The sequence below is a fragment of the Camelina sativa genome, chromosome 16, assembly GCF_030686135.1.
Source record: "Camelina sativa cultivar CO46 ecotype springtype chromosome 16, ASM3068613v1".
NCBI classification, from domain to species: Eukaryota; Viridiplantae; Streptophyta; class Magnoliopsida; order Brassicales; family Brassicaceae; genus Camelina; species Camelina sativa.
In genome coordinates, this window is record NC_141895.1 from 774439 (window position 1) to 789680 (window position 15242).

The 15242-nt window shown below is 31.8% G+C and overlaps 1 protein-coding gene, 1 long non-coding RNA gene and 1 pseudogene across 3 annotated transcripts; 1 reads left to right on the forward strand and 2 right to left on the reverse strand.

The window, feature by feature from the left end:
• Positions 1 to 701: 701 nt before the first annotated feature.
• LOC104749127 (NAC domain-containing protein 66-like) lies at positions 702 to 2278 on the forward strand. Its single transcript, XM_010470704.2, has 2 exons — positions 702 to 914; positions 1252 to 2278. The coding sequence occupies exons 1-2, from the start codon at positions 743 to 745 to the stop codon at positions 2088 to 2090; spliced, it is 1011 nt and encodes a 336-aa protein (XP_010469006.2). The 5' UTR covers positions 702 to 742; the 3' UTR covers positions 2091 to 2278.
• Positions 2279 to 4499: 2221 nt separating this feature from the next.
• On the reverse strand, positions 4500 to 5365 carry LOC104749128 (auxin-responsive protein SAUR32 pseudogene; annotated as a pseudogene). Its single transcript, XR_015583731.1, has one exon. The product of XR_015583731.1 is annotated as an auxin-responsive protein SAUR32 pseudogene (transcript).
• A 4453-nt stretch (positions 5366 to 9818) lies between these two features.
• On the reverse strand, positions 9819 to 10954 carry LOC104749129 (uncharacterized). Its single transcript, XR_761326.3, has 2 exons — positions 10503 to 10954; positions 9819 to 10005 (listed from the first exon to the last, which is right to left on the reverse strand). It is a non-coding gene; the product is annotated as an uncharacterized LOC104749129 (long non-coding RNA).
• Between the last annotated feature and the right edge of the window lie 4288 nt (positions 10955 to 15242).

The following is a 15242-nucleotide window of genomic DNA, read 5'->3' on the forward strand; positions in this document are numbered from 1 at the left end:
CCGCGTGGACCATACTTTTACCCAATGGCTACGTGACCTGGTCCCACTGTATTTAGAAAACTATACCCTAAACAAAATTAAGGAGGACCATTACACATTTACACCGAACTAAAAGATAGCAAAATAATTTTAAATTTAAATTGCAATTAATTTTCTCTATTTTTGCATTATTGTATTTTTTACGGGTATATTACTGAATCATGCAAAAAATAGACAGTTTTTTAGTAGATTTATATAATGTGATCTCAAAAGTTGGCAAAACGAAAAGCTGAAGAAACTGGCACGAGCTACTTGGTAATAAACCGATCCACTGTTAGCCGTTTAGCCCATTGGTGGTATAGATTTCCCAAGCAAGTACAACATTCATTACGAGTTCTGTTTCCGGAATATAACAGAGATTTCAAATTATTAGAATAACCCCTTATATAGTCTTATTATGTTTATTTGTAACTGGCCGCTCATGCGTACTTACAATTTGACACCATATGAAAACACAAGATATTCGGATTAAAAAATAATACTCCCATTTTTAAAAGGAAAACTTGTTAAAAAGAGAATTAAAAATGAACACATGCATTTCATCATGCATGTACTTTTTGTTTTAACAGGTGATGTAAACAATATACACATATATTTTATTTATTTTGACATCGAGATATACACACATATATATATAAATAGACCCACTTTGGTTAGTTATAAACTCGTTATATGTTCTTCTTCTTTTTTTCTATCTTTAGCAATGAACATATCAGTAAACGGACAGTCGCAAGTGCCTCCTGGCTTCAGGTTTCACCCGACCGAGGAAGAGCTCTTGCAGTATTACCTACGGAAGAAAATCTCTAACGTCAAGATCGATCTCAACGTTATTCGTGACGTTGACCTCAACAAGCTCGAGCCTTGGGATATTCAAGGTTCATCATCTATCTTTGTTGTCTTGTTAATTATATCTTGCAATCTCGGAACGAGAGTATACATAGACTTTCTTGATTCTTGATAAAACGTAATATTACGGCTTCTATATATATTAAAGTATTCTTCCATTCACGTTGAGTCGTAGACAGAAGCTTCTACTGGTGATTTCATAATGAGAAAAAATTTGCAGTCAAAAAATACATATGCGCTGCTTAATTCACTGGATTCTTGACAATTATTAATATTTTAATTAGTTATAGTTTGTTAAAAATATATGCTATTTGGAAGAAGAACTAGAAGAACCTAACATATAACTCTTGTTTTTTCCCTGTGTAGAGATGTGTAAGATTGGAACAACGCCGCAAAACGATTGGTACTTCTTTAGCCATAAGGACAAGAAGTACCCCACGGGGACTAGAACCAACCGAGCCACCACGGTCGGGTTTTGGAAAGCTACAGGACGTGACAAGATCATATATACCAATGGTGATAGGATCGGGATGCGAAAGACGCTTGTCTTCTACAAAGGTCGAGCCCCTCATGGTCAGAAATCCGATTGGATCATGCATGAATACAGACTCGACGAGAGTAGTGTATTAATGTCCTCGAATCACGATGATGATGTCACCGTCGAACAAACATGTGAGGCCATAGGATGCGACGAAGGATGGGTGGTGTGTCGTGTTTTCAAGAAGAAGAGTCTTTGCAAAACCATGATTAGCAGCCCAGGGATATCTGTTAAAACGCCGTCGTTCAATGATGAGACTATCGAGCACCTTCCTGAAGCTATGGGGCAATCTTGTAAAGAGGAGATAGTTTTAGACCCTTTTTTGAAACTCCCCAACCTCGACAATAACTGTCATGTCAGCAAAGTTGTGGATCCGAGCTTCGTCACTAGCTGGGCCGCTTTGGATCGGCTCGTTGCCTCGCAACTAAATGGGCCTAACTCGTATTTGATCCCAGCCGTCAGTGAGACTTCAGAATCACCGTTCCATGAACTGAACCGGTCTGGTTATTATACCGGTTTAACGACGGATAATTATATACCGGAGATGGATTTGTGGAACGATGCAGAATTCGAGAGACCGACAACGTCATCGTCCAACCCATTGTGTCACGTGTCGAACGGAAGTGGATGTCGGAAAATGGAAGTGGCATACCAAAACATTGTGTAAAGATGTAATAATCATCATACCATATAGTTGTTGAAAGTTGAAAAAAATTACGATAAGAAGGGTCAGTTTGTGATAATTACAGTAGTTATGTGAAATCATTACAGATAAACAAAAGTTCTCTATGTCTGTCGTACACTTTTATATCATAATGATTCTATATTTTATAAATAGAAGAATATAGTTTTGAATTTGATTGGTCTTAGAATTTTTTTAATGTTTGAATCTTAATTATCAATCTATGACTAAAAGCAATTACATTTTCCTTTGCAACAATAATCACATGGGTTCGTCGACAAAATTAACTTTTGGAATAAGTAATTTCCAATTCCATAACATTCTTTTGTGTTTCAAACTTTCTAATTTTACTCTATTTATTAGACTGACTATTCTATTCACTAGGGAATATTTCTGCTAGGAATTGAAAGTCATATCTTTAGTTGGTAAAAATGCTTTGCTTAGTTTTGATGTTGAATAGTTTGCTCTTTTCATCATTAGAAATTGATTAATTACCAGTTAATCACCCCAACAAACATGGATTAAGATGCACCAAGGGGCTAATCATAGCTATATTAACCTACCAATCAAAGCTAATCACACTCATTAATTTATAACTATAGCATTTAAACCATATACTACATTATTCGTTCATTTTGTTGAATAATCTCTTTCAAGGTGCGGAATCTTACTTTTGAAGAAAAATGGAGGATTCTAATTATCACTTTTTTTTTTTCATCATGTGACGATGATATTAGTAAAAGGCTCGTTTTGACCTTTCATTTTCCACTTTAGCTTTATGGAATTAGATTCGATTTATTTTGATATTCGTCACGTTGTAAATATCAGACGTTACAGTTTACATGAAGATTTAAGGAAATTTTGGGGCATTAATTTTTCTTTACGATTTTCCTCAAGTGTTTTTGTTGTAATTGGGCCTTAATGTTGGAAATATCAAAACTATTTGGGCTGACCTGTAAGCTTTGTTACTTCTGGCTTGGTATTTACTGTACCAGGTGTATTAGTCCAGGCCCATTTTGCTAAAATATCAATTACGACGACGTTTCAATTGAAAGTGAGCGCAATTCCTTCTTATTACACACGCAAAGTGAGCAACCAAATTTTTGACAAAACAAGATATATCGGTTTTTATTTATAATTATTACTAAATTTTGTGCCTTTATATGATTTCCTGTCTACGAAGTCGAAGGTATGAACTAAAAATTCAAATAGGAATAAGAAAAGGCGTATTAGTATTTTTAGAGGGATACATCAATTATTGTAATCGATATACGTATTTTTTTATAAGATTGAAAAGTACCATTATTTAACAAATTAGTAAATGGGTTCCCACTAATGGTGACACACTCGACCGACAATTAAATCCTGGCCACTTGTTACAAGTCATGACTGATGATCATTTTTAGATTGAGTGGATTCGTATTTGTACTCGTTTGCTTATGGAAATTTGGGGGAATCTCCAAAAGTTCAAACAACTTCTGGCAAATATATGGTTTACTTGTTTTTTGTTCTTACTACTTTGGGTACACAGAATAAGACTGTAGTATTTTCTTTATGGATCTTAATTACAGAGATGCTCAGTTCCACATAAAAATCAATATCAGCTATTTAACCGTGTAATGATCCTAGTATTATATTTTTTTGTCATTCTGCCGGCTAGAAGCGATACACAAAGTCAAACAATAGAAATTACTAGTAACGTTGGGTGCCAATATGCAATAAAGAAATATAATACTAGCATCTTCTTGGACTTTCTTTAGTTTTCGTGCCTAGTGGTTGGTTAGATGGTAAGTATTGAAAAAGGATATAAAATCTTTGGCATTAACGCACGAGAGAGTAAAGCAAGACTCCGATTAAAAGAGAGAAGTACCCACTTTTGCCGACTTTGTTCTTTTCTTCCATATTCTTTTTCTCATCTTTTTAATTTTCAACCCTGTATTCTATAACTCTCTACGGACATGTTTTGTTTTATCTGTATTTCTGTAACTCTTCATGGACATATATATATATATATATATATATATTTGTTTTCGTGTCAATACAAATTAATGCGAGTTAGCAACTGGCCGTTACAGCAGAAAGATAAATTAAGGAGCATTATTGTCACTTTTGTTGCCAAAAAGTAACATAGTTAATTTGAAATCAACTGAGAATCTCTTCTTCTTCTGTTTCTCTTTTTTTCTTTCTTTTCTTTTTTTTCCTAACAGATACAAAATTAATTTAATAGTGACAATCCCATTGACACCTTTCAAATTTATACGTACGTCTCATTAGAAAATATCAAACGCAAATTGCCAAAACTTGTTCGTCATCTCTCGCTAGAATCATCATCACCATCGTGATCATCCTCAATCGGATAAACATATAACACTAGAAAACTTATAAATCGAACAATTAACATAACTTCACGTTTATTTATATTTATTTTTTTACACACACCACTTAAACTTCTACTCCTAATCTTGTGGGTTAGGCCGTGTTTGGCTCCACAACTCCACAAGATCAAACCCATTAAAAAAAAAACTAAATAAACCAAAGATAAAAAGGCTAGAAAATATAAAGACAATTTTTGTTTAATATCCATTTTGCTTGGTGGTTGAGTCATGATCAGGCTCATATATATCATATCATCATCAAGCTCTAAAACACCCAACAAGATGATTGTGGCTATGATGATGACGATGATCATCATGATGATTACTATGATAATCAACCGATCTCTCTCTGTCGATCATGTCTTGAACATATCGAAAAACATCCACATGGCAAGGGATTGTGATGGTACCTTTCTGCTCGAATCCATACTCTTCCTCTGCTTCCCTTAAGAGTTGCATGAACAATGGATGGTTAAAATAAAAAACAGGAACAACAAATCTTTGTTTCTCCTCTTCTTTTGATCCCACTTTGATTGCTAAACAACCTTTTGGAACATCTTTGATCCCTTGTTTGCTGTTGCTTCTCACGTTATTTGAACGATTTGAATGGAAGCTTTTGAGGGTTTTTTCTCCGGAACCCATAACTTAGAAGAGGAGCAAAAGCGAAAAGAAAAAAATGTAAAAAAAAAGTTCCGAGAAGATTTGGTTTAGGAAACAGAGGAGAAAGGCCAAGGGTCTACTAGTGGAGGTGGAGAGAATTTAAGAAGCCTTATAAAGTTTTTCATTTTTTATTTTTTTTTTCTCATAACGGAGATGACAAAATTTAGATTTAATGAGCGATGCTAACTGAAATAAAAAAGGTCAAAAGAGATTTTGTTTTTTTTTTGGTAAAGAGAAATCGGAATATTAAAATACATACCTTCCTTGCCACATATTTTGGTTACAGAATCTTTATAGAGAACTTCAGTATTCATTTTTGGTAGATCAATTCATTAAGTTGACCAAAAGAAAATATTGAATTTATTAATTAATACTAGTAAAATACTAATAAAATTATTCACAAAACTAGTAATGTCATTATAAATTAGATTTTCTCCATTAGTATGGGTCAGTTTATAGATATAGATATAATTTAAAACTAATAAGTTTGTTGTTTTTTTGGACTGCGGTATGGGTCAGTTTTACATTTTGAATATGCAAAGCTTATATAACACAACGACTTGGTCTTGATAAAAGAATTCAGTGATTCTGAAGAACTCTGTATGGTACATCATACATGAAGGCCCCTAGTTATGAGATAGCACGTACGACACAGTACATTTCCTAGGACAAACAATAATTCGCTTACTTGTTGACAGTGTGGCTTGTTGAGTCCTTAGGCCTCTTTCTAATACATCGAGTTGACCAAAAAAAAGAAGAAGAAACAAGTAAAACCAATTGAATGTTGAAGACTTGCAGAAACAACATGTGTACACTAAGGGTCGTGGCACTGGCACCAACAGTTCATGAGTTCAAATACATATTCAGTTGATCTTGCGTTACGGAGTCCTACACCATTTGAAAATTAAGCTTTTTTCCATGGGGATGTATATTGCTAATACACTACATAAATACAGAACAACATTTTTTGGTGAAGAATTAGTACTGTATAGTATTAAAGACAGAAAAACTAAACAATAAATATGTACGGAACATAAGAACAAAAAACATAATTTTCATAAAACGTAGTAAAAGTTTATATTATATTTAGTTTTTTACACGGAATCGACTTTGAAATCTTTTAGACTATATCAAAAAAAATGCTACAGTATTATACTATATAAATGTCAACGTTGATTTACATATAAATATATGAATATTATATATATAATGGTATGTCAAATTCAAATACAAGCAAAAGTGTTGAATACTAGACTAGGCCTATTGAATACATATAAAATCCAAAGTTGGGTACGATGCAATGAACAAGAAGAAACAACTTCAGGACATGCCCAAGTATGGAATTCATTTAATAATAGAGATATATGGTAAAATAGACATTTTTCAAAATATAATTGTAAAAGTAGTATAATTACTATTTATAATTAGCAAATGCCACAATTTTTACTGTTTTCTATTGTTCACAAGACTTTCCAACTCTCATCAACATTTAATATTTACAACACATATCATTGAGTCTTTTATTTTTATTTTCTTTTTAATTTTTTTCTTCTTTATTATATGCTCCATATAATCTAAAAATAAAAATGCTGACTAATTAAAAAAAATTCTAAATTTTTATAGAAAGAAAAAATTCTATGTTTTTTTCTTTATAATTGGATATTCATTTTGCTTGATGATTTATTTAATAATATTAAATATTTTTTACAGATTTTAGATTTGTACACCTAAGTAAGTGTACAAACATTTGTACACATTATCAAGTGTACAAATGAAAAATGTTTAATTCTTAGGGTTTCAAATGTTTGTACATATGCTTGTACTGCAATGTTTTTATATAAATTACATATGTAAAGTTAATAATGTGTACAAACATCTATACACATAATAATGTGTATAGACATCTGTACACATACTAAGGTATACAGATGCAAAAAATTTATATAATATATTTAAAAATTATTAAATAAAATTCATATCATATTGTAAAGAAAAAAAATATTTTTTTGTATCTAAGAAATTTTCTAAAAATAGATTATATTAACAATTATTTTCTCACCTACACATACCCATTTTTTTAATTTTCTCACAAAATCTATGCCCCACCATTTCTCTCTATCTCACAAACTCTTATACAACACCCTACTTTTCTAATTTTAAATAGTGAATGTATTAGTTTTCCAATTAACTTTCCAAAATATATTAATTTGCTAACAAACCCTTAATAATATATCTCATTAGTCATCGACTTCTTCATACGAGCTCGAGACGAATAATCCTTTCTTATTTGGTTAAATCTTATTTTCCTGCCTAAATATTTCCAGAGAATTAAGTGAAAGAGTTGGCCTAAAAGAAAATGACAATTGAAATTGCTTGGACAGAGTATTTTCGCATATACAAATGTTTTACGTTTATGTTGATTCATTTTCATGGTTAATAGTTTGGTTCACCATTGAGTGCTACATTTAACTTTAATCAGATAGTGAGTATAAAATATATAAGCAAATACATTAAGGAAAGATAAACTATAAATAACTATTTTTCGGAATGACAAAGAGTAGATATAGAATGATCAAAAAGCATTTTTTCATCGAAGTATGATTAGCTGGTTATAATGACTATAAAAGAAGACACAAGACTGGAAATAGATCATATCATTGTTTAATTTATATTCTAACAAAAAAGGACTCGAACTAACCTAACTACTTGTAAGAGTGATAGTATCAATAAATTACAAAATCTGGAGTTGGATACAAAATACATATTTTCATTCGGTAAAACGGCGAAAATATACCCCAACAATTTCTCTTTAGCTTTTCATGCCCTTGATACCCTGCAAATTACAGCCCCAACTCAAAATTAATTTAAATATCCTACATAAACTCCATCAAATTTTTCTGTTTCGACATCTGTCCAAACGGTGTTAAGCGAAAGATTAAAAGATGATTAGTCAGCTTTGACGTGGCACTTCAGCTTGACAAAACGACATCGTTTCCCACATTTCTTTCAACTCTCACTTCTTCAAATATTAAATTTTATCAAAACTGTTTCTTCCTCAAATATTTGTACTTCCTCAATTGGGGGATTTAATATCGATTTCTTCCCCAAATCGATTTGAGGAAGTGAGAGTTGAAAGAAATGTGGAAAACGACGTCGTTTTGTCAAGCCGAAGTGCTACGTCAAAGCTGACTAATCAACTGTTAATCTTTCGCTTAACACCGTTTGGACGGATGTCAAAACAGAAAAATTTGATGGACTTTAGATAGGATATTTGAATTAATTTTGAGTTGGGGCTGTAATTTGCAGGATATCAAAGTTGGGGTATGAAAGCTAACGAGAAATTGTTGGGGTATATTTTCGCTGTTCTCCCTATTTTCATTATGTGAAACATCTTTGTGAATTTGTATAGGACAATTCAAAACACAAAATATTTATGCCTAACATAAGTTGCAGATTATTATGCTAGTAGATTAGCAACTTGATTTTTTGTGGATTAGTTTTTTTTTGGTAGAATTTTTAAAATTTTTTTTTTTTTGGTAGAATTTTTGTGGATTAGTTGAGACTTGAGACAACGAATTTTTTTCACCAAAAAAATGGAGGAACTCAACCCAAAGCTGAAAGGCCAATGGGCGATGTGGAATTGTGGGAAAAAAATTAATTAGGCCCACTGGATGGATCAAACTGGGCCTTTGCCTTTACTTTAAAGTTCCGATGTTCGTAATATAAGGTATTGTTGACATTGTAGTTTCTTTATTACTTCTGTGAGTCTGTCTCTTTAAGATTTTGTTTTTTTAAAGTATGGGACATAGCAAGATACACACTGTACTTTTTATTCAGAACCAAAATTTATAAGAAAATATTTTCGGTAAAGTTAGTAGAGCATGGGTGTGTATATTGGCTTATTGAGGATTTTTGTCTTCCAAAATAATTCAATTTATTTTTTTTTGGCATAATGATGCGTACAATAGAAGAAAGAAACGTAATTACGAAATGGAACAAAGATTTAGATTAGACATCAAATCCTAGAGGTAGCTATAAAGATAGACACTGAAACCGTGGTTAGACGGAGAAAAAAAAAGAGAGGTCAAAGTCTTCGTTAATAAAGCCACATAGTAACTTGTTAAAAGAATACAAAGTCAAAAAAGACAAAATGTAAAAGTCATGGTAATTTGTGTAATCAGTCACTAGTGAAAAGATATCTTTTGGAATTCAAAAGGCAATTTTTTTTTTTTTTTTGAACTTAAAGGTTAAACTCTATCACAGACTGGTGTTAATTTTTAATATTTATCCATTTTATTTAATTATCTGTTTCTTTCTGTTCTGATCCAGCGAATGTCTAAAAGAAAAACATTCCATCGTTCCACCACACTTTTATATCCGTTCACTTTGTAAAAATTTTATTTTTGTCACAGAGGTAATGAAAATCAAAGAGTTTCACTTTCACTTGCACACTACATTAAACCAAGCGTGCAACAAATCAGTAATTTTTTGTCATTTTTATATAACTTGATCTTGTCATTTCTTAACATAAATTGTTGATTCTTGGGTTTGACGGTACTTGGTTCATACCTCCAATGTAGTTGACTTCGATTGATAGCATACAAAGTTTTTAAAAGTTGTAACTTATAATAGCACGATTTACTACTATTTACGGTATATTTTTTTGCTAAACTAAAAGTGGAGTTCCTGATACTGGGTGATGTATTAAAATTCGTCTTACGTTCAAAAAAAATACATAAGTGACTGTGGTATACGATAAGTCAATCAAACGAATAGATCAGAACAACATTATTACATATTACAATATTGGAAAATGTGAAAATATCCGATTAAGTTTCTTGATCGTCCATCCATGCTTGAAGCAACTGCTGAAGGCAAAGTGTTAGTGTGAATAGAACAAAACAATCACCCTGAAAGAAAAGAAGGAAATGTGGGAATCTAGAAATTTTAATTATCAAAATTTGAAGTAGCTAGATATGGTTAATGGAATGACGGAACCTAGTCTATGAGTTGTGTACCCACAAGAAACATAAATATATAGTATAGTACTAGTTTGAAAGATTCAGATCTAGCTTTCAGATCTAGTAGATCTGGTTTAGTTTTAGAGAAATGGGCGGATCTGAAACTAAAATAACCCTCATCATTAATAACAACCATGAATAGATCTACTCTCTGAATGCTAACTCGTTCCTGACATCATTAAAAAAACAAAACAAAACAAATCATTACAAAATCATAGGCAGAGGAAAAAAAACGAGAAAAAGTTAGTAATGATGAAAGACTTTTTCAGTTTATCACATGAGTCAGATTCCTTCATCATTACACCAATCTGTAACAAACAAAAAAAAAGAATCAAACACACCTGAAACTCAGAAGATCTAGAAGACGTATAATACGAAAAAAGTTTTGAACCAACATCAAAACTTTTTTCACATTGAACTAAATATAGATTGGATTAAGAAAAAAATGGAAACCCTAGATACGCAGCTGAAGAAAGGGACGAAACTTCTTAGTTGGTTCGGATTGAGAGGGAGTAATAATTGGGGGGAATGAAGCCTGGTCCGACGACACCAAAGCCCTAATCAATCATCAGATCTGAAACTATCCAAATAATGAGATTGTATTAGAACAAGAGTCCTCGAGCCAGACAACAGTCCCCTCAAAAGAGAAATCCCTCTATCCTTTTTTCAATTAGGGTTTTTTTTTCTAGAAATTTCTTATATATTTTTTCTATCTCTCCTGTGTTCGTCCCCCATCAGATCCGGCTGAGATCAAGGAAGAGAAAGAGAGAGAGAGATGAGTGAATGTGTTGATGAAGAGAATGATGAGAGGGATAAGTAAATAAGAAGTGGACTCAAGAGAGAGAGAGAGAGAGTAAGTAGTGGAGAGAGAGCCAAAGCTATACAAGACAAAATAAACATGGGTTCTGGGTGGCTAGGTCCTACACCTATTTACTTGTTTGTATATTTTGTATTTATGTTTTGGTCAAACTGTGTAAAAAATATTTCAAGTTTCAAGATTTCAACGTAAACATTTGGATTTACTTTTTGAGACATGTTAATGGATTTCTCATTTTACCATGGTTTTTTACTTGTTAAAGCAAAATCAATAACGTAGTCCATGTCCCTCATTGTCCTTGAATCTTTTTATATCTTTTTTTTTTTGTCAAACGAATCTTTTTATATCATACCCATAATATAATGAATGATGTAGAAGAATTCATTTTCTCTTTTACTTAAGCTTTCGTGACGACGATTTGACCAAATCAAAGGGGGGAAAAACAAGGAAGATGATAATCAGTGAGCGTGAAAAGGAAACAAAGAAGGGTATAGAAAAACGATCAAATCATAAAGATAAAAAAAATGGAATAGTAATATTAGCTAGTATACAAAGATAATAGTAGTAGATGAAAAGAAATGGAAAAGGGAATCAAAAGGAGAAAAAGGGGTTTGTCTATAAAAGTTAGTCAGAGGAGTGGTTGTGTTATTGATCTGCCCAATATCACCATTCTTCATTTATTGTCTCTCAACTTAATATTTTTCCATTTTCTTTCTACTTCCGAAATTAATTTTGCCATCGTTTCCTTTTCACTCTCCTGTTTCATTCAACTTTTATTACTCCATAAGATTATTAAAAAAACATTATTTAAATTCTCTTGATTATTTTCTAGCACATTTATCCTTTTTAGTTGCACACATACTGACTTACTGAGTATATATATCATATAGGCGAAAAAGTACGCGAGTTACATTTCATATATATTGGTAAATTTCCACATTTATTAAGACTAGCAGTTAATTAGACATAAATAAATTAACTAGTGTCAGCAAAATCTACTTAAAATTTAAACTATATCTTCCATAACGGTAGTTACTCTAAAAACGGGGAACAACAAAAAAGGAACTTTTCGAAGAAATCCTTTTTGCGAGACCAAAAAGTCTTTCCTTTTGTCAACCAGTATCTGCCTGTATTTGTGTGTATATAAATAATACTACTGCTTAAGAAATAACACGATAATTCATGCCAGTTGTTATATATAATTGATGAAAAGTATTACTATATCTATAAGATTTAACTATACTTTAGTTTTACGATATAAAGACTACAAATAATGTATGTGTGTAACATATAAATAAACTGTAGCAATCTTTGATTTAAATTACATGAGCGATCGTTATAGCATAATTAGAAGAATTCATTTCTTTTGGACCTCGTGATGCATTCATTTTTGTTATAGAAAAAGTCTTAACGTATTTATTGTCTTTTCATACATCACCAAATACAAACAGAAAACTTACTATAAATATTTTTTATAATTAACAGAGATTGTAGCGCTAGAGAGTGCCCGCGACATGTGCTGCGACATTTTGTTGGTTTCCTAATGTCCAAGATACCTAATGAAAAATCTTCCCGTTATATATATAAACAGGGGAAAATTATATTGCATTATATAACCAAAAAAATTTTTTAAACTATAATTTCAAAATTCGCATGGTCTATAATTATATGCAAAATTATTTCACCGTAGCCTCTTAATTAATATAGAGTTATTGACAAAAAAATGTAAGAAATGATATCAGTAATTTTATTAACAAGTACCTCGCATACATATAATATATATAACATATCATCTATAAATTCCTGTATAGTGCAAAAAAAGTTATTAGAGAAAACCAAACATCTCCTACGTACTGCAACCCGACTATCGATGGAAAGACACGTGACTAAACCACAAAAAAACAGGTATATGAGTTGGATTTCATCCGGTTCTTCAAGTTGTCAACGTAGAATCGAGATGTTTATAGTCTTTTTACACATATATGTACAAAAAAATGAAATGCATGCGTATGTTAGTAGTGTAAGCGTGGGGAAATACGTAGACTGTGCATGAGAATGACAAATGGAGAAGACGATTCTTACAGCTCCAATTTCAACGTTGTTGACAGTCTTCGAGAGTTGTGTTGTGTCTTGAAAGAGAGAAACCAAGAGGAAAACGTCAAATCCCCACGTTATCCCGCTCCTGCGTACATTCCTTTTTAATTTCGTATAAGCAAACAATTATACATCTTCTAGTATGCTAATCATCTGTTATACCTTACACATATATACGTGTCTGTCTCATTTGTGAAAAAAGAGTATCCCTTTCTAATAAGACTTAGCTTGTGACTTCGTCCAATATACATTACATAGGAAAAAAAAGTAGGAAATTTTTACGTTTTTGATCTAATCCTCAATTTTGCATCATAGCATTATAAATATGCACAAAGTGAATGAAATTTCCAGACAATAGAGCATACGTTTTATAATTATTTTGTTTACTTTATTTACGACATAATTTTGAAATTTCAAACTATCAACAACAACAGTTAAAGTAGTTTTACTCTTGATTCATATAGAACTGCGGAAATTTAGTACTATAATACTACCTTCTGTATTATTTATCAGTACTATACAAATATATAAATAAATACAGTATAAAACTCTAGTCCAGCTGCACTTTAAATCTGCAATTCCTTAAATTAAGAGAAAAAGGCAAAAAGAAATTACTAGTAAAATAGGGTAGGGGTAGCATTGTAATTAGGGAAAAAAGAAGGAAGAGCGAGAGAGTACAATAGCATTTAACGCCTCTTTGTTCGTATTCTCTGCCACTCCCCTTCTTCTCTCATTAATTACTCTCTCTCGCCTCAGATTCCAAACTCCTTAAATGATTTTTTTTTTAAATTGCACCTAATTCATTTTTAAAAAAATTAATGTCTTTGTGGTCACTATGAAAAGATTGGAAATTTTCATACTGGTAAAAATTAAAAATAGTACTATACTATATTATACTATATATTATAAGAAACATTCAAAGGTCTTTTGATAAGACGCTTGTCATAGCACTTTTTTACTGTTCTTTTTACCATGTCCTCTAAAACATCTCCATCACTCTTTTCATCTTTTACTTGTCTTCTTTTTAATACTAATATTTTAATAAGCATATCTACATTACAGTACTTGTAATCATTTTTATTTTGTGTGGGGTGTGTACGCGCAAAACAGTACTTGTAATCTTAAACCTAATAATGAATGAAAATTGTTACCAAGAAAGCCCATTTAGTCCAATGATTCAAGTTACCGCTGTTTTGCAATTGGTCCAGACAAGCTAAATGGGCTTTTAACTTAAATAGCTTCTCCTTTGGGTCTTATAGTACAATAATAGTCCGAATCCTAGAAGATTGTATAACCATACTCGATTCTAAGTGTGTTGCTGACATTCAAATATTTCATTTACAAAGAAGTGGCAAACGCACCGAACGCATCCCAACGGGCCAAAATGCCAATTTTGACGTGAGTTGTTTGTCAAGCCTAAAAAATGTTTGAATGTTTTTATCATATGTTTTGGTCACCTTAAAATGTAAAAGTTGCCAGTCTTTAAACCTTTTCAACGACATGATAAGAAACCTCTGCTAAGTACGATCTTAAACCTACTCAACAACCATGCCTTGCACGTGAGCCGAACACAGTTTCCTTTTAAACCTTCTAGACGAATCCTAAGCTTTCCGACACTCAAAAGTCGTTAAATAAGTAGCGCAAGATCGTGATAGAGAATTTAATCTTAAATTATACTCTATATGGTCTGTAGATAACAACAACAATAAACTGAAATATTAATCAAAAGTTCTTTTTATAAACTTTCACTTTTATTATAATTTCTTTGTAAAGGTTACTATCATCACATATAATTTGTTTTTTTAAAGACGGTGGTGAAATAAGTGTCTCTTCCTCATTGGATTGGCATCTTATCATGAACCCTACCTTGTCTTGAACAAGGTGAATTATATTAATTTGCATATGTATATAATATGTGTATCGGTAAGCTTTAAATCGATCCGCCTTTTTCTGTCTTTCATAACACCGAGCTTAGTCAACAATGTTTTAGTATCACATTCTATTGACGACACTTAGGGTTTTTTCAGCAGAAGCAATAAAATGTATAATACTTCAAACACTATATATCTCGAAATCAAAATTCATATTTTTCTCTTTCATAACCCCGAGCTTAGTCAACAATGTTTTAGTATCACATTCTACACTTGGGGTTTTTTTCAGCAGAAGCATT